The following is a 15949-nucleotide window of genomic DNA, read 5'->3' on the forward strand; positions in this document are numbered from 1 at the left end:
TGAAACTTCAAAACATCTGAATGCAACTGAATTCCCATGCAAGAATTCCCATGCAAAAGACAGCCTTATTGGGCAAAGCGCACATCTTAAGGAAAGTATTATCTGTCTTAGGTCCTTGTTGTGATTTGACGGATGACTGAAGACTCCGGTGCATTTTACCTAAACTCTGTTACGAAGGATTAATAATAATAGTAATAATAACAGCAGTAGGCCGATCTTAGGAACTTTTGCTTTCCAGCAGTCTAATCTGTTGAATGTATATAATAGCATCGTGACGCGTAATCACGGAGGTATGAGTTCGAGTCTCATTTTTCTGCAAAATTGGGTTAGCTTATCCTGTTCAGGCTATATTATTAGCATTATCCTCTGTTTGAGAATTGAAAATCACTTCTTTCGATTAATAATAATAATAATAATAATAATAAAATTAATAATAATAAATGCTCTGATGCAGTACCAGGTAGTTGCTCTCGTGGCTGCTGATCTTATCTGATTGGAAGTGTTATCATGTACATTGTTTTGTCTTGGTATAAAAGCAAATATTCTGCTCAATACCACAGATTTGTTTGTCAGTTGTTTGATCTTAACCAGTCAAGCATGTTCCTTAGTGGCTGACGATATGTGCATCTGTGATCACGAGCAGAAGTAGTGGGGGAGCATCATAGCCATGTGTTGAAAGTGATTCTTTGGGGTTTGAATAATTCAGTTCTGGAAACATGGGTGTTTCTTCCAATTTCCTTAAACAACCCTTATTCAGGGACCTTTTGAGTGGGATTGGCTACTTGACCGGGAGAAAATTCTAACTGGGCCCCACCTGCACGGTCATGTGCTGTTTATCTTGATATGAGATCCCCATGTCGCTCACATATGGTTGTGTTGCATGTGCCTAGTGTACCCTTATCAGTCGGGTAGTCATGATGGGTATACTGCGCTTCGTATATTTTACCCCAGTGTCACTTTGATGGCATGCACTGCTCTCTTACTCAATGATAATAATAGCAAGAACAACAATGATAATGTTGTAGTACAGGAACAAGGTCTAAAATGTTACGGTGTGCTGGGCAGGCTTGAAATTTCAGGGGAGAGTACTTATCGATAACATCGACACCAGCGTTTGACTGGATCTTGATTCATTCATCCAGAATGGAGGAAATGCAAAGCTAACCTCGGAAGAATTTGAACTCAGATTCTGTGTTTACAGAAATAGCATCAATGACAAGACCATTATGTACAAATATATGAAAATGTTTAGAGAAGTGTAAACAAGCAATGAAGATAAGCTGGATATTTAATACCAACTGAAAAGACGAGTCACAATCTTGAGCTTGATGCGCAATGGTTTATATTCAAGCTTATTACAGGAGATGATGGATGACTTTGGATATGGAAAACTAAGTGCAGTTCTCGGCAGCTAACAACCGGTTTCTAGGCGAGGAAGAGAAGTTTGTCTCGATTAGCTGGAAGTGTTTTAAATCGATAAAGACACGATCTTTTCTAATCCGTTGACATGGGATGAAATTTTTCAGTACTTTTATGATCTGGAAAATTCTAATTGTGACATGCCACTTCCACAGAAGTAAGAATTTCAAGAATAAGTAATTGGCATAGAAAACCATTGTGATAGATTTTGTATTGGCAAATGCATCGTTCCCACTGATTTTCTATAACGTAACTCTATCAAGAAAAATGTGGTGTACATTCTTTTCTAATCTAGGCACAAGGCCCGTAATTTTGGAGGAGGGGCCAGTGGAGTAGATCGATCCCAGTCTTTAACTGGTACTTAATTTATTGACCCTGAAAGGATGAAAGGCAGAGTCGACCTCGCCGGAACCGCTAAGCATTTCGTCCAGCGTGCTACCGATTCTGCCACATCGCCGCCTTAATATGGTGTACAGTGAAATAGTCAAAATACTTGGGGAAACTTGAAAAGGCAGACACAATAAAAATCAAAATGTCATGTCAATCCGATAGCACATGGGTCCTTTGCAACAATGTGGACAATCAACAACTTAGTTTGGCCAGTGATCCCCAATCTGCTATAACACTCTGCGACTTCACGCATTCAACTTAAAGAACAATTTTCGAAGACAACTATATGATCGCACATATGGAAGAGGTTATGAAGATGGTATTACAACAAAGCACACCTGAAAGTTTTCAATTAGAATTCAAGGGTTAAGCTGCTTCCGTCGCGCCTATTCATCGCTTGAGATGGAGGCTATTGTGAGTAGTACTTCTATATTGCAGAATTGTTACTCAGACGATTTGTGCAATTTTAACGCGCTAGATGTTTAAATAAATAATCTCTCTAATTTTACATTACATTCTGTGCAACCAGAGTGAGTGAGTGAGTGTGTGTGTGTGTGTGTGTGTGTGTGTGTGTGTGTGTGTGTGTGTATGCATGTGTGTATGTGTGTGTGTGTGTATGTGTGTGTGTGTGTGTGTGTGTGTGTGTGTGTATGTATGTATGTATGTGGCTTAGTGGTTAGGTATTTCGGTTAATGATCCGACGGCGCTTTGAATCATTGAGCAAGAGAATTATTTTCACGTTGCTGCAGTCCACTCAACTGATAGGAATGAGCTGTGTCTGTAATTCTTGCTACGTTCTGTGTCATGCTGCATCGCCCTGAGAACTACGTTGAGAGTACGCGTGTCTGTAGAGTTCTCAACCACTTGCACGTTAATATAATGAGCAGGCTGTGCAGTTGAGCGGATCACCTGGAAACCTCGCCATCGTAACTGACGGAATGCCGTCAAGTATGTATGTATGTATATATGTCAGGTCACTGGTAACATGTAACCCAGTACAACCTGGTGCGTGGTCGGGCCATCGGCGACTAAACAGGTAACCCCACCAAGCTTGCTTGGCGAGGAGGATGTTTATTTGACATTAATTATGAAAAACAAAACTCGTCAAAGGGCGGCGAAACTCTTGGGAGCCAACGGCCATCCAATTAAAGTGTAATTTTCTTTTTCTTAAGGCTTAAGGCGGTAACATAGAAATAATGGGACTGAATACCCGATCGCGCGGTTAAACCATTGGAAGTGAAGGACTCCTAGAATTTGTTAGGGCATCTTTCTAGGAGAAGGTAACTCAGGTAACTGGGATAACTCCGACATAAAACCTGCAGCTCAGTGGTTACCGATGATGTTGACTTGTTCTTCTTTTCGGATTATGGCTGCTGTTGCTTAGTGAGTGGGATTGACACAGTGCACATCCTTTCCTCACTTGAAAAAAATCTTCTTGCACAGGCATTGCACGATAACAACATTGTTCATGATTGTTGATGGTGCTCTGAGTCTCAACTGAATGGCTGGCTGTAGCTGTAAAAAGCAAATAAGTCACATTCGATCACAGCACCAATAACAGTTAAGCTTCGTGCAATGGCCATACTCGATAACGAGGGGGAAGCCATCATGTATATATGTATGAATGAATGAATGAATGAATGAATGAATGAATGAATGAATGAATGAATGTATGTATGTATGTAGTTTCATCTCGGTGAAAATCAACATTGCTTTCGGTTTATATCCCTCTCAGAACTTCCTTTTCCTTTTTTCAAATTGTCAATTCGTTGTATTGTCTCGTCGTGTAACGTCAAGTTTTCCTGCTCTTCATTATCTTTTTCTGAAGGAGTTTACTAAACTTGATTTGGTTGGTGGCTAACAATATCAATTAGCAAATGATTACTAGTTAATGTGAATTAGAGGAAATAATTACTAAGAGTCCAGAATAAAGCAGTCTCTTTTTGCTGCTAAAATTTGTTAATGAATGTGATATCTAATTAAAATCGAAGGTGAATTATAAATAAAATATATGTATATTTTTATACGTGTTACAGGAATAACAAATTTGTCAGTTGTTTGTCCGTTCTGTAATTTACTAGTCGGTGAATGTCGGTCAATTAGTATATCGGAGTGGATGAATGTTCTTTCGGCTATATATACACTCGGTCAGTTACACATCGTACAACTATCAGTTGGATAAAATAACCGTTTTATTGGGTAACAGATTTATCCCTGAAATGTCTGTCTGTAAATAACCCTTTCGTTTAGTATCCGTCAGTCCGTCGGATTGTCAGACACCGGAGTATTGGTTTTATTTAGCCTCCTCGGTAAAGAAACAAGCCGGAAAGCAGGTCTGTGAATGTAGACTGTAGTCTCTTTGAGAGTGTTCTGCGTCTTATATAAAAAAAATTACTAAGAATAACATTTCTGAAATAAAACATTACAGCCAGCAACGTTATATGTTTATTATATATACATTACAAAATTAACAAACCTCTTTTGTTATTTTCAGATATTATTTTCTTTAAGTAAAACCCGACCAGCTTCGAAAGTCAGCAAATGAGTTATTTTTACGTGTCTATATTGAAAACAGTAACTCCGGTATCGTCAGGAAAAAACATCAAGTCTATGGTGGAACTTACATTAGGTACTTTTGTCTGGAACGAAGCTGGTAATTTGTGGCGAAAAATCCAGTCTCTGAAATATGTGCAGATGTGAATCTAAGTGATGCCTCGTTTTTCACACAGAATGTTCCAGAAGAGAAATACTACAGCTAGCGTTCTTTTACGCGTAGGCGCTTGCACACACAGAAGCACCCACACACATAAACACAACATACACACACACATACACAACACACACACACACACACACAAACACAACATACACACACACAAACACAACATACACACACACACACACACACACACACACACACACACATATATATATATACATACATATGTATGTACATACATACACAAATAATATACATATATATACACATACACACACATATGTATATGTATAAGAAACTACATGACATAGCAATTTTCACTTTTGCAATTTTATAAATGGAATGACTAAATAAGGGTGGGTAATTCTCGCACGATTCAGTGATAGTAGTGTTTCACGGTTTTTCTGATCTAACGAGAGATCTGACATATGTCAGAATGACCGACGGCTTCTATCGATAATGAAATACTAGATTCTTTGATTACATTTATTGCCATTTATTGATTACATTTATTTTTTTAACAGAAAGTGATTTAAGACTATCTGGGACAAATTCACACAGCTTAGCGACGTGTAACGTTTATATGCATGTTTCTAGCATCAAACACATACCATTTTAAACATATACACATAGGTACACATACACACATGCACATATGCACATACGATAAATTCTTTCTATGGGTATACACACAGATATATATATGCGTACTTACGAATATGTATGTATATATATATGCAATATATTCATGCATACATCTATGCATATATATATATACACAGATAGATAGATTGACAGATATAAATGTATATATATATATATATATATATGTAAATTCATATATATACATATATATATATACATACATGTGCATATATATACATATATATATACATACATATACATATATATGTGTATGTATATATATATTGTTTCATCCGAGGAGAGTCATTGTGTCTTTATGCCTTATTAACTAAAACATACACCGGTTCAATTTCCACTCAATTTCTTTATATATATTTTTCTTCGCGATACAAAATTGAAATGCATATGTGTGTGTGTGTGTGTATACACATACACACAGGCACACATACACTCACGCGCGCGTGTATATATATATATATATATTAACGTGTGGAGTGGAGTGAATGATTAGGTGCAGACTTGTATGACGCATGCATCACTCACGAGAGATTTAAAGAAGGTGAATCTCAATGACCTTCTGTGTGCGCCCTTTGTGACAGAGCATGCCTTTGTTCTGCTGTGCTGAAATCTCATTTGCGGACTCATGAAAAATGATCCTCGGATGTTTTCGGTTTGAACGGCAGTTTTTAATATAATTTCTAGGTAACTAAAAAATGTTTAACTTCGTATACTAGTAGAATGTGTTTTTAAAACATCTTTTTCTCTTGGCTTTATTGAGAAAATTATATGGTTTGTAAGATATTTTTGAGTTTTTTTCTTCAATTTCTGCAATTTCAACCAATCGATGACGTCCATTGGGGTAAAAAAAACATTCTGTGCCGTATGAATATGTCCCTTGTTTAAGAAACAGATTGGGTTTATTTACATTTGTGAAGAAAAAAAATATATCCTTCCCCCACCCCTAACTTACCCTAACCCTAAAACAGGTTGAAATGCAATAGATCGATACTAGGGTCATAATTATGGGTGACAATTTTATATGACACCGCTAGAAAAAACTGCCGTTCAAACCGAAGAGATCCTGATCCTCCACCAAAAATCCTGCCTATTTGTCTACACCTTTCAATGCAATGTATGCCAGAAGGTCTGCAAATCTAATGGAGGCTTCAAAAGACATTTTAAGATCCACAACGATCAGAACTAAACTGCAGCTTTTGGTGGACCAAATCACATATGCAATATATGTGGGTGTCTTTTCAATACAATGTCTGGCTTAAAAAGCCACATCAGATGCCATGATGGATCTAAGGTGTATATACAGGAGGTGGTCAGACTCTGCATAAGGAGGAGACATCCATCATATACATTCATACACAAATAAACTGAAAAGCTCCGATTTCGGCAACTCGGAGTTACTCGTTAGCGATCATCAGCGTGTAAACCGAAGCTTGTTTTCTTTAGAAATGTCTACTGTCTGAGTATACTTTGATGCTTCAGACATTCATACTAATGTTACCACGAGAATCAGAAATGTAAACGAAACCGTGAGTTTGAAGCATTCTTTTTCGCATTTTTCGTTCAGAAATGCTTTTAAACAAAGGAACGTAAAAGGTAAGGGTTTTTTTCAAACTTTCATTTCACATTTCATAATTATTCTGACAGTGGATATTTCACAAGAAATCTACATTTCTACTGAGGCCTGTAATTTATCGCCTCTAGTGAAACAACATAGATTTTATACACACACACACACAAACACACAAATATATATATGCATATAAATGCACATACACATAAATACAAACATTCGCGCGTACGTTCACACACACACACACACATACATGTATATATTAAAACACGATCCGAATAAATCATTATATTCAAAATAGTATTGTTTATGATTATATGTGTGTTTGTGTGCGTGTGAGTACGTGAGTGTTTGTGTGTGTATGTATATCTTTTTTATATCATTCAGTTTATACTGAGTGTATATACTTGATATATACTTGATATACTTTATTATAGCTTTTATGTGCATTTTTCACAATAAATTATGTTCATAGGTGTGCCGTTGTGCATATGCATGCGTGCACGCGTGCGGTGGAAATGTATGATGTGTGCACGCGTGTCTGTTATTACCTGGTCATAATTAATACTTTGAGAAAAAAGTTAGTGGACGGCTAGAAGCACATACCTTATACTCTTTGTCTTTTTGCTGCATCGTTCTTCGTTTATGACAAGGCTGTTAATTGAAATAGAGAAAAGAAATAGGTGAGAATAAGACAATTGCTTACACTACATTCATACATGAAATTCGTAAAACACATACGAGGGTGTAGGTGGGCTAGAAGATCCATGGCTTTAAAAGTATTGCGAAAGGCCAGGGTGGAAACACAAAATTCCGAGTTCTTTTACAGGGCTCAGAAAAACGGAAGCACCGATCCAATAAGTGTATGAAGCCGACAAGGGAATGTGTTGAATATAATCATAATTAATTAATCCTCGTGTATTTTCTTTTACACAAAACCAGGAACTTTTTAGCAACCCCTCATAATAGGGAGAGTATTTGAAAAACAATAGGTAGTGACAGGAATTGTATATAAAGGGAGATGTGGATACATCTAAAGCTAAGGTCTCATCGGATCCTGACACTGATCTTATGTGCCTCCACCACCCACTATAACACTAGATTTTATGCCAATATAAGTCTAATAAACTGTTGTGTGGAAGCCCCCAGACGATGAAGTGGGCTAGCCCAATACGTAGATATAGAGAGAGAAGCCTAGACGTCAGGAGCACAGCTGAGTAGCAGGCGGAGAGAACAGTAGACTAGAACAGAGTAGAATTGAGTAGTAGAGGCATCCGAACGTGCGATATAGCAAAAGCCATCTGAGGATAATCCCACATAGGATAAAGCTTCGCTTCTGGTCATCTTCATAACTGTGACGGACAAACGTGATATCATACACGCGTGCGCATGTAAACAAACATGTGCAACTGCTATATATAAATACATGTGAGTGTGTATGTATATGTGTATGCATATGTATCAATACGGCAAATTCATTCAGTGCTACAGATACACATATAAAAGCTCCTAGACATTATTCAGTAAAGGTAATATATTGAGAATGAATTTCCTCTAACGCAGATACATTTGGTACCCTCGCAGATTACTTTTCTGTGACTGAAGGTTCTTTGAAATAATAATTATATTTATATTATTATTAGAGTAATAATCTAGATTTCCCGCGGTTTCAGTGTATCTTTTCATCAAGTCATGTTCATGCTTTATTACAGCAGAGTTAAATTTAATTTCATTCATATTTTTCAGACTCAACAATGTTCCAAGCAGGTAGCTTGTTTGCAGGAACATTTTAGTATCTCGCTCAAAAAGAAAGTTTTATTTTGTAATATTCCAAATATTTTTCCTGCAGGCAAATCTACATGTGTTATTGACCCAAAATAATGCCTAATATGCACACTAAAGATAATCCTACATCAAGAGATATTTGTTAGAATCATCTATATAAATGATCTAATATAGCTACAATGATATTTATAGTCATTATACAGCGACATGACACCTTAAGATTCACAAAATTGCCACTTCACGTGAAAACTGAATTTTACTATTGTTGTAAGAATTTACGCCAATGAGTATATATATCTCTCTATATATAAAACTGAAAATGTGTGTCTGTCTGTCTGTGTGTTTCCCTAAAACTTGAGAACTACACAACCAATTTCCTTCAAATTTTACACATGCCTTACTTAGGGTCCGGGGATGTGTCATCGCAAAAAAATACTTTTAACTTTTTGCCTAGGGCGAGCCCACAGCAATATCATATCTTCTCCACTACAATTCCCTAAAACTTGAGAACTACACAACCAATTTCATTCAAATTTTACACATGCCTTACTTAGGGTCCGTGTAGTTTCACTGGCAAAAAAATGTTCAACTTCTTGCCTAGAGCGAGCCGATAGCAATATCATATCTTCTCCACTATATTCAGTATTACGTGTTAAAAGTGAAACAAAAACATTTCTCTATTTTATGTCAGATGCTTTCACTTTACAATAAAAATAATAACAATTGAATTATATGTAGTAAGTAATAATTAAAATCAAACTAAAGTATAATATAATCGTAACATAACAAAAGTAAAAATAGCAATTGGTATAAAATTGCATCAATGATTTGAACTTGAATAAGTGGTTTCACATGATTGAGAAAAAATTAAAATAAAATTAGTGTGCAGAAATGGAATAGTCCAGATGGATAATAAAAAATTAAATTAAAGAAAAGACTATTGTCTATAAAGAATACAATGTAGAGAAAAAAGAAGATTTGCACACCTGGAGGAAAGCACCTTCGAAAAGAGTCTTGGTGCGGCTATGAAAGATATCTAACCAGAGGCGGTAAATTCGCCACAATAGAAGCAATGTTCGAGTCAACGGAGCGTGCAAGGGAGTACTCGACTCGAACTTGCAAAGTGGAAATATTTTATTTTTACCTATTATATCTGGGACGTAGGACGTCCCGCATAAAAATTTTAAATGCAACACCCCCCCCAAAATGTAGAGGTAGGCTGGATTGTAGCCACACTTCTATACAAGAGGGAGGACAAGATAGAATTGATCGAAATTACAAGAGACGGGCTAACAATTCCGGTCTGTTATATATTTTGAGTATTGTTATCACTAGCGATATCAAGATATAACTTTGTATTTTGTATTTTATGTGTAGATGTATATATATATATAGATGTACATGTAATATGTACACATATATATACACATATACACATGCACTAGCACTATGACCCGGCAACGACGGGTCATAATGCTAGTATATATATATAATGAGAATTCACACAAAGGCAAAAGACGAGTATGCAAACACCAAACAGATGTATTTGTTTAACGCTCGGGAAGTGAGAAAGTTTTTTATGTTTCCAGCCTACGCTCTTCGACAGAAAGGAACAGAGAAATAAACGAGGAGAGAAAATAGAAAAAGGTTTAGTAGCGAGCGATCTATATATATATATATATATATATAAACAAAATCAAGGTAGAAAATACTAAAATAACTTTATATAAAACATTTCGGTACCGGTTTCGGTAATTGAGACTTTTCCAACTGTAAGTATAGAAAACAATTAAATTTTGGAAAAATTAAATTATAAGTTTCTGAAAAGAATATTTGCATAGTATTCAAATACAAGGGGCATTTTACCTTGTTTCTCTGTCTCTGTCTTCAAGAGTAAACAAGAGAGGCAGAGACAGGCAAAAACAAGGGAAATGCCCCTTGTATTTGAATACTATGCAAATATTCTTTTAAGAGCTTTGCATTTAGATTTTCCGAAATTTAATTGTTTTCCATAATTACAGTAGAACTCTCAATAATTGAAACCGGTAATGAATGTTTTTCATAAAATTATTTTAGCATTTTCTACCTTCACGTTTTTCCATATATAATCTTCTACACACATATATATACACACAAAACGGATGTATTTAAACGCAGAACCGCTGACAAGTTTCAATTTGAACATCTTCAAAATCAACAAATTTTCTTAAAAGGTGTGAAAAACATATTTATTTTTAAAACATTTGTCGCATATTGTTTTGTTAGTTTCACAATATAGTAGAATAATCTTCATTTATAGCAGTATATATTTCGAGTGATAAAAGTTATATTTTCTTAAAAGTTTAACTCATTGTAATGTGTTCACATAATGACTTATTTTCATTCAAAGAATGCAGAACCTGTGTTCCAGACCAGACGTGTTATGTGTCTGCAATTGTAAATATTCTCTCATTTATTATGATGGTATTATGGAACATACCTCATTCTTACACATAAATGATTTACTTATAAACGATAAAGTTGTCACCACTTACAAAATTCCATCAAAGAAAGTGCAATGTAAAAGTGGAAATCTTGTTACTGTTATTGATTTTGTTTTTAAGATGCTCATACATACACAGCTTGTAGGTAAACAATCAAATATATGCTTGGCTATTCTTCTAACTATGACCAATCCATTTAATTATATACCATTGCATATCGAATTTAGTGACTTAAGTATCTTGTCTACATTATAAATATAAAAAGGAAAGTGTTACCATTCTTTTCATATACTGCGGCGTATGGCGGGAAATGAGATTAGCGCCTTCTCTAGATCTTCGACCTGGCTTTTAAAACAGCAATAGTAGATTGGCTGTCACTGGGAGACAGCATATCAATAGATTGCTAGCCTTGCGATTCTTGAAGTGATACATTATTCCTGATGAAGTGGCGCCAATATTGAGACAATGTATAGACATGTCGCCGATGGACATTATTTTACTGCGTAATGCATTAGATGATTATAGAATAAGAATGGGTTACTCTGCTCTATTCTAATTCTCTAACCATACTGATGTTGTACAATCTTACTGATTCGACATTCCGTTGATCAGTTTTGCTGCAGTGATATCTCCGGTGATATGACTACGACAAGTTCGGATCGATCCCAATTATTTACAGAATTATTTAAAAATTTCTCATTGAGTGTGAAGGCGCGTGGCTTAGTGGTTAGGCTGTTTGGCTGATGATCGCGAGGTTGTAAGTTCGATTCCCGGCGGCGCGTTGTTTCCTTGGGCAAGAAACTATATTTGACGTTGCTCCATTCTATTCAAGTGTTAAAAATGTATGATATCTGTATTTCAAAGTGCCAGCTTTTACACATTCCTTGAGAACTACGCTAAGGTACCCATGCCTGCAGAGTGCTCAGTCACTGCACATTAATTTTCATGAGCAAACTGTTCACCTGATCGGATCAACCTGACCACTCGTCATCGTAACCGTCGGAAATGCCACTCATTGAGGGATAATGTTACCCCCTCCGTATAGATAACGATAATAAGCTTTATAATGCAATCTAGTCAGTGTTAATAAACATACCTTATAATTAGTGACTTCAATTACATTGAATTTAATTTTGAGAAATATTCATTCAGTCGTGACTACTTAGAGGAGAGAGATATGAAAAGTAGGTCTTTAGGGGGTGCGTTAAAAACTGATGAATTAAATATTTCAGTAGAAATATATATGTCTAAGCAGACAAGCCAAAGTTGGAATACATATTAGCTGTGAATGTCAAATAGTCGTTAACATATTGCATATCTGGTTGCTATAGAACTTTTCAAGACTAAGCAAATGTATACATAACGTGCAAGAGTACTTTCTTCCAGTCTATGCAAATATCTATATATATTTTCGCGACTGTAGATTCTATTATCGCATTAATAAATTAATATGGAATATTCTAAACACAACATATATCCAAGAACACCGACGAAAAAAATATTCTGAGACAATAATAAAATATATATAACCATACAGAAAGACACACACATATATATATGTGCATATTAACACACCTATAGGCACGTGTGTATGTGAGTGTGTATAAATGTTACACCCATATTTAATATTCATATATTATATCCATATAAATGTGCGTATACAAATATATGTGTGTGAATGTGTATCTGTATGCGTCCTCTTTCCGTTTATGTTTGAAGTTATATGTGTTTGTGTGAACATGCTTATGTCTGTGAAAGCGTATATGAGAGTGCTGCGAGTGTCTGTATGGACATGCAAGCACACATATTACAATAGCTCGTAAAATATAACGTGATAGACGTCTACAGTCTTTGTAGAAATAGTAATTTAAGCATCATAAGTTTCGTGTTGTTTGTTCTGATAACAGATTTATGTTAGCCAAATGAATGGTGTACCAATGCATACAAAGACTTTCCAATATCTGTTCATAATCTTGGGAAATATATTATATGAGAAACGAGAATAATTGGATTTTCCAAACTTTGAAAATCTTAAAAATTACGGCTGTCTTGCAGTTGAATAATATAGACTTATCACAATTTACAAACCTGCATGAACACACACATATTTACAAGTATACACGAGTGAATATATAGGTATGCGTGTGTATGTGTGCATATATATATATATATATATATATATATATATATATATATATATATATATAAATATAAATATTTATGTATGTGTGTACGTATATATAAATATATACATATATGTATATATGTGTATATATATGCATATTTATATGTATATATATACATATGTATATATGTGTATATATATACATTATATATGTGTACATATGTATATATATGTATACACATATATATACATATATGTATATATATACATATATGTATATATACATATATACATATATGTATATATATATATATACATATATAATTACATATATATATATACATATATGTATATATATATATAATATATATATATATATATATATATACATATATGTATATATATATATATATACATATATAATTACACATATATAATTACATATATATATATATATACATATATAATTACATATACATATATATACATATATAATTACATATATATACATATATAATTACATATATATGTATATACATATATAGTTACATACATATATATATACATATATAATTACATATATATATATATACATATATAATTACATATATATATATACATATATAATTACATATATATATATACATATATAATTACATATATATATATACATATATAATTACATATATATATACATATATAATTACATATATATATATACATATATAATTACATATATATATAATTACATATATATATATATATATGCACATAGATAGACAGATATAAATATATATATTTATATTCATAAACATTTACATATATGTTATGCATGAATAATGAATATATTTGTGAACGAGCCTGTGTATTCTTCTTTGTGTATCAGTGTATATGGATGAGTATGAGAGGGTGGGTGTATATATGATATGATAAACAGTTTCTTATAGCTGCAATGTTTACATTCATGATTTAAAGTCTCTTTTTGTGACACTTCAGACACCGAATATAAGAGTCATAAATAAGATGCATGATATTCACATATTACAACAAGGAAACATAAAAAAACAAGAACAAAATGAAAAAAATAGTAAGAGAAAAACAGAAGACGAGATTTTTATTTTCGAAACCGTTATATGAATCCTATTGTTAAATCGAAATGTTAGTATACCTGATATATACCTATTGTTGGGTGTGAGAGACACTCGAGCGCTCAGTGTATGTCAATATTGAAACGATAGATACAAAGTTTTATACCTAAATTGTTGAGGTATTATATACGTACGTGTATATCTATCTACCTATCTAACTATATATCTATCAATCTATAGATACATATATATATACTAATACATCTGTTTGTTTGTACACAACCTGCCTTCGTCTTTTGTTTATTTTCGTAAACTTTCCCTTTATATATACACACTCATCTCTGAGCGCATTGCATCTTATAGTAAAATCATCTGTAATCTACTGACGTTTACTCTAATTCCAGTCCCTTCATTTGATTTCATATTTATCTCTTTATATATATATATATATATATATATATATATGTGTGTGTGGGTGGGTGTATATATATATATATATATATATAAATAAATGTATATATATACAAATGTCTGCCTGTATGTATGTGTACATATATGCACATATATATATATGTTACTGTAAAAATAATAAGAGTAGGAAGTTAAGAAAAATATCTTCATACCGGTGGCTAGCATGCGTAATAAAGTCAATAGACAATATATTTTCATATATAACAGTGTATATTTACGTATTTATACAATTTACGTATTTATACATGAAAGAGCTGATCTTTTGCAGGACACTTTACATGCTAGAAAGCCAAGATTTAAATGTTTCCCGAAATCGTTCCTGAAAGGATTCTTAAAAAAATAATTTTAACATTTTCTACCTTGATTTTTTTCCATATATATATATATATAGGGATAGGAATAGACGTAACAATACAGGACTTAGTAAATTAATTTGGTATTTAAAAGATCACAATAAACAATTTAATTTCGATTGGTTGATTCTCTCAATTTCGATATTTTATGATAAAGGCAAGGAATTCTGTCTTCTCTGTAATTCTTAACTATTCTTTATTCTTTTTTCTAAAAATACCCTTGTAAACACGGTTATAGAGGGTGCATACCGATGTAAACATTGGCAGAAACACAACTTTAGTTCATGTAAGTGATATCTATCATTATATATAATTTATCATTAATTTTCTTCTCACATTTAATTGAAATATCGTTATATATTTCTTATTTATATATATATATATATATATGAGTAACTTTAGTGCTGTATATATTTCTACTTTTCGGTTGTAGAATTGTGAATGAGTCATCCCTAATATATATATATATTTGACATGGGGTCACACGGCTGGGTGGAATTGCGTGAAAAATTAAACAGACGTGTAGAATGATTAGGTTGTATAACTGGGGTTTGTATTTTTTCATAGCGCTCATGGTTACCGAGATAATCTACTATAATAATACTCTTTTGTTTATGAATAAGAATAGAATGGGTGATAGATGAATAAGGAATGAAGGGTTGATGACCAAGCACTCAGCTCTGACCGCATTGCCTTTTATTGCAAAAATAGGTGTAAACTAATGAAATCCATTGTACAATTTCATACTCCTTCGTTTAATTTTGTATGTATGTATGTATATATATATATATATATATACATATATTATATATATATATATATATATATATATATATATATATATATATTGGATATTTGTTTGAAAGCCACGATCTGACCCTTA

The 15949-nt window shown here is 33.4% G+C and overlaps 1 protein-coding gene across 7 annotated transcripts in view; it reads right to left on the bottom strand.

The window, feature by feature from the left end:
- LOC115215706 (cys-loop ligand-gated ion channel-like) overlaps window positions 1–15949 on the bottom strand; it is a 538804-nt gene that overhangs the window by 66822 nt on the left and 456033 nt on the right. For all 7 annotated transcript variants that reach the window (XM_036506053.1, XM_036506054.1, XM_036506051.1 and 4 more), the window contains one exon: window positions 7368–7415. In XM_036506053.1, the coding sequence (XP_036361946.1) occupies window positions 7368–7415 (48 nt within the window). The remainder of the gene's footprint in view (window positions 1–7367; window positions 7416–15949) is intronic.

Source organism: Octopus sinensis, linkage group LG9 (assembly GCF_006345805.1).
Source record: "Octopus sinensis linkage group LG9, ASM634580v1, whole genome shotgun sequence".
Lineage (NCBI taxonomy): Eukaryota > Metazoa > Mollusca > Cephalopoda > Octopoda > Octopodidae > Octopus > Octopus sinensis.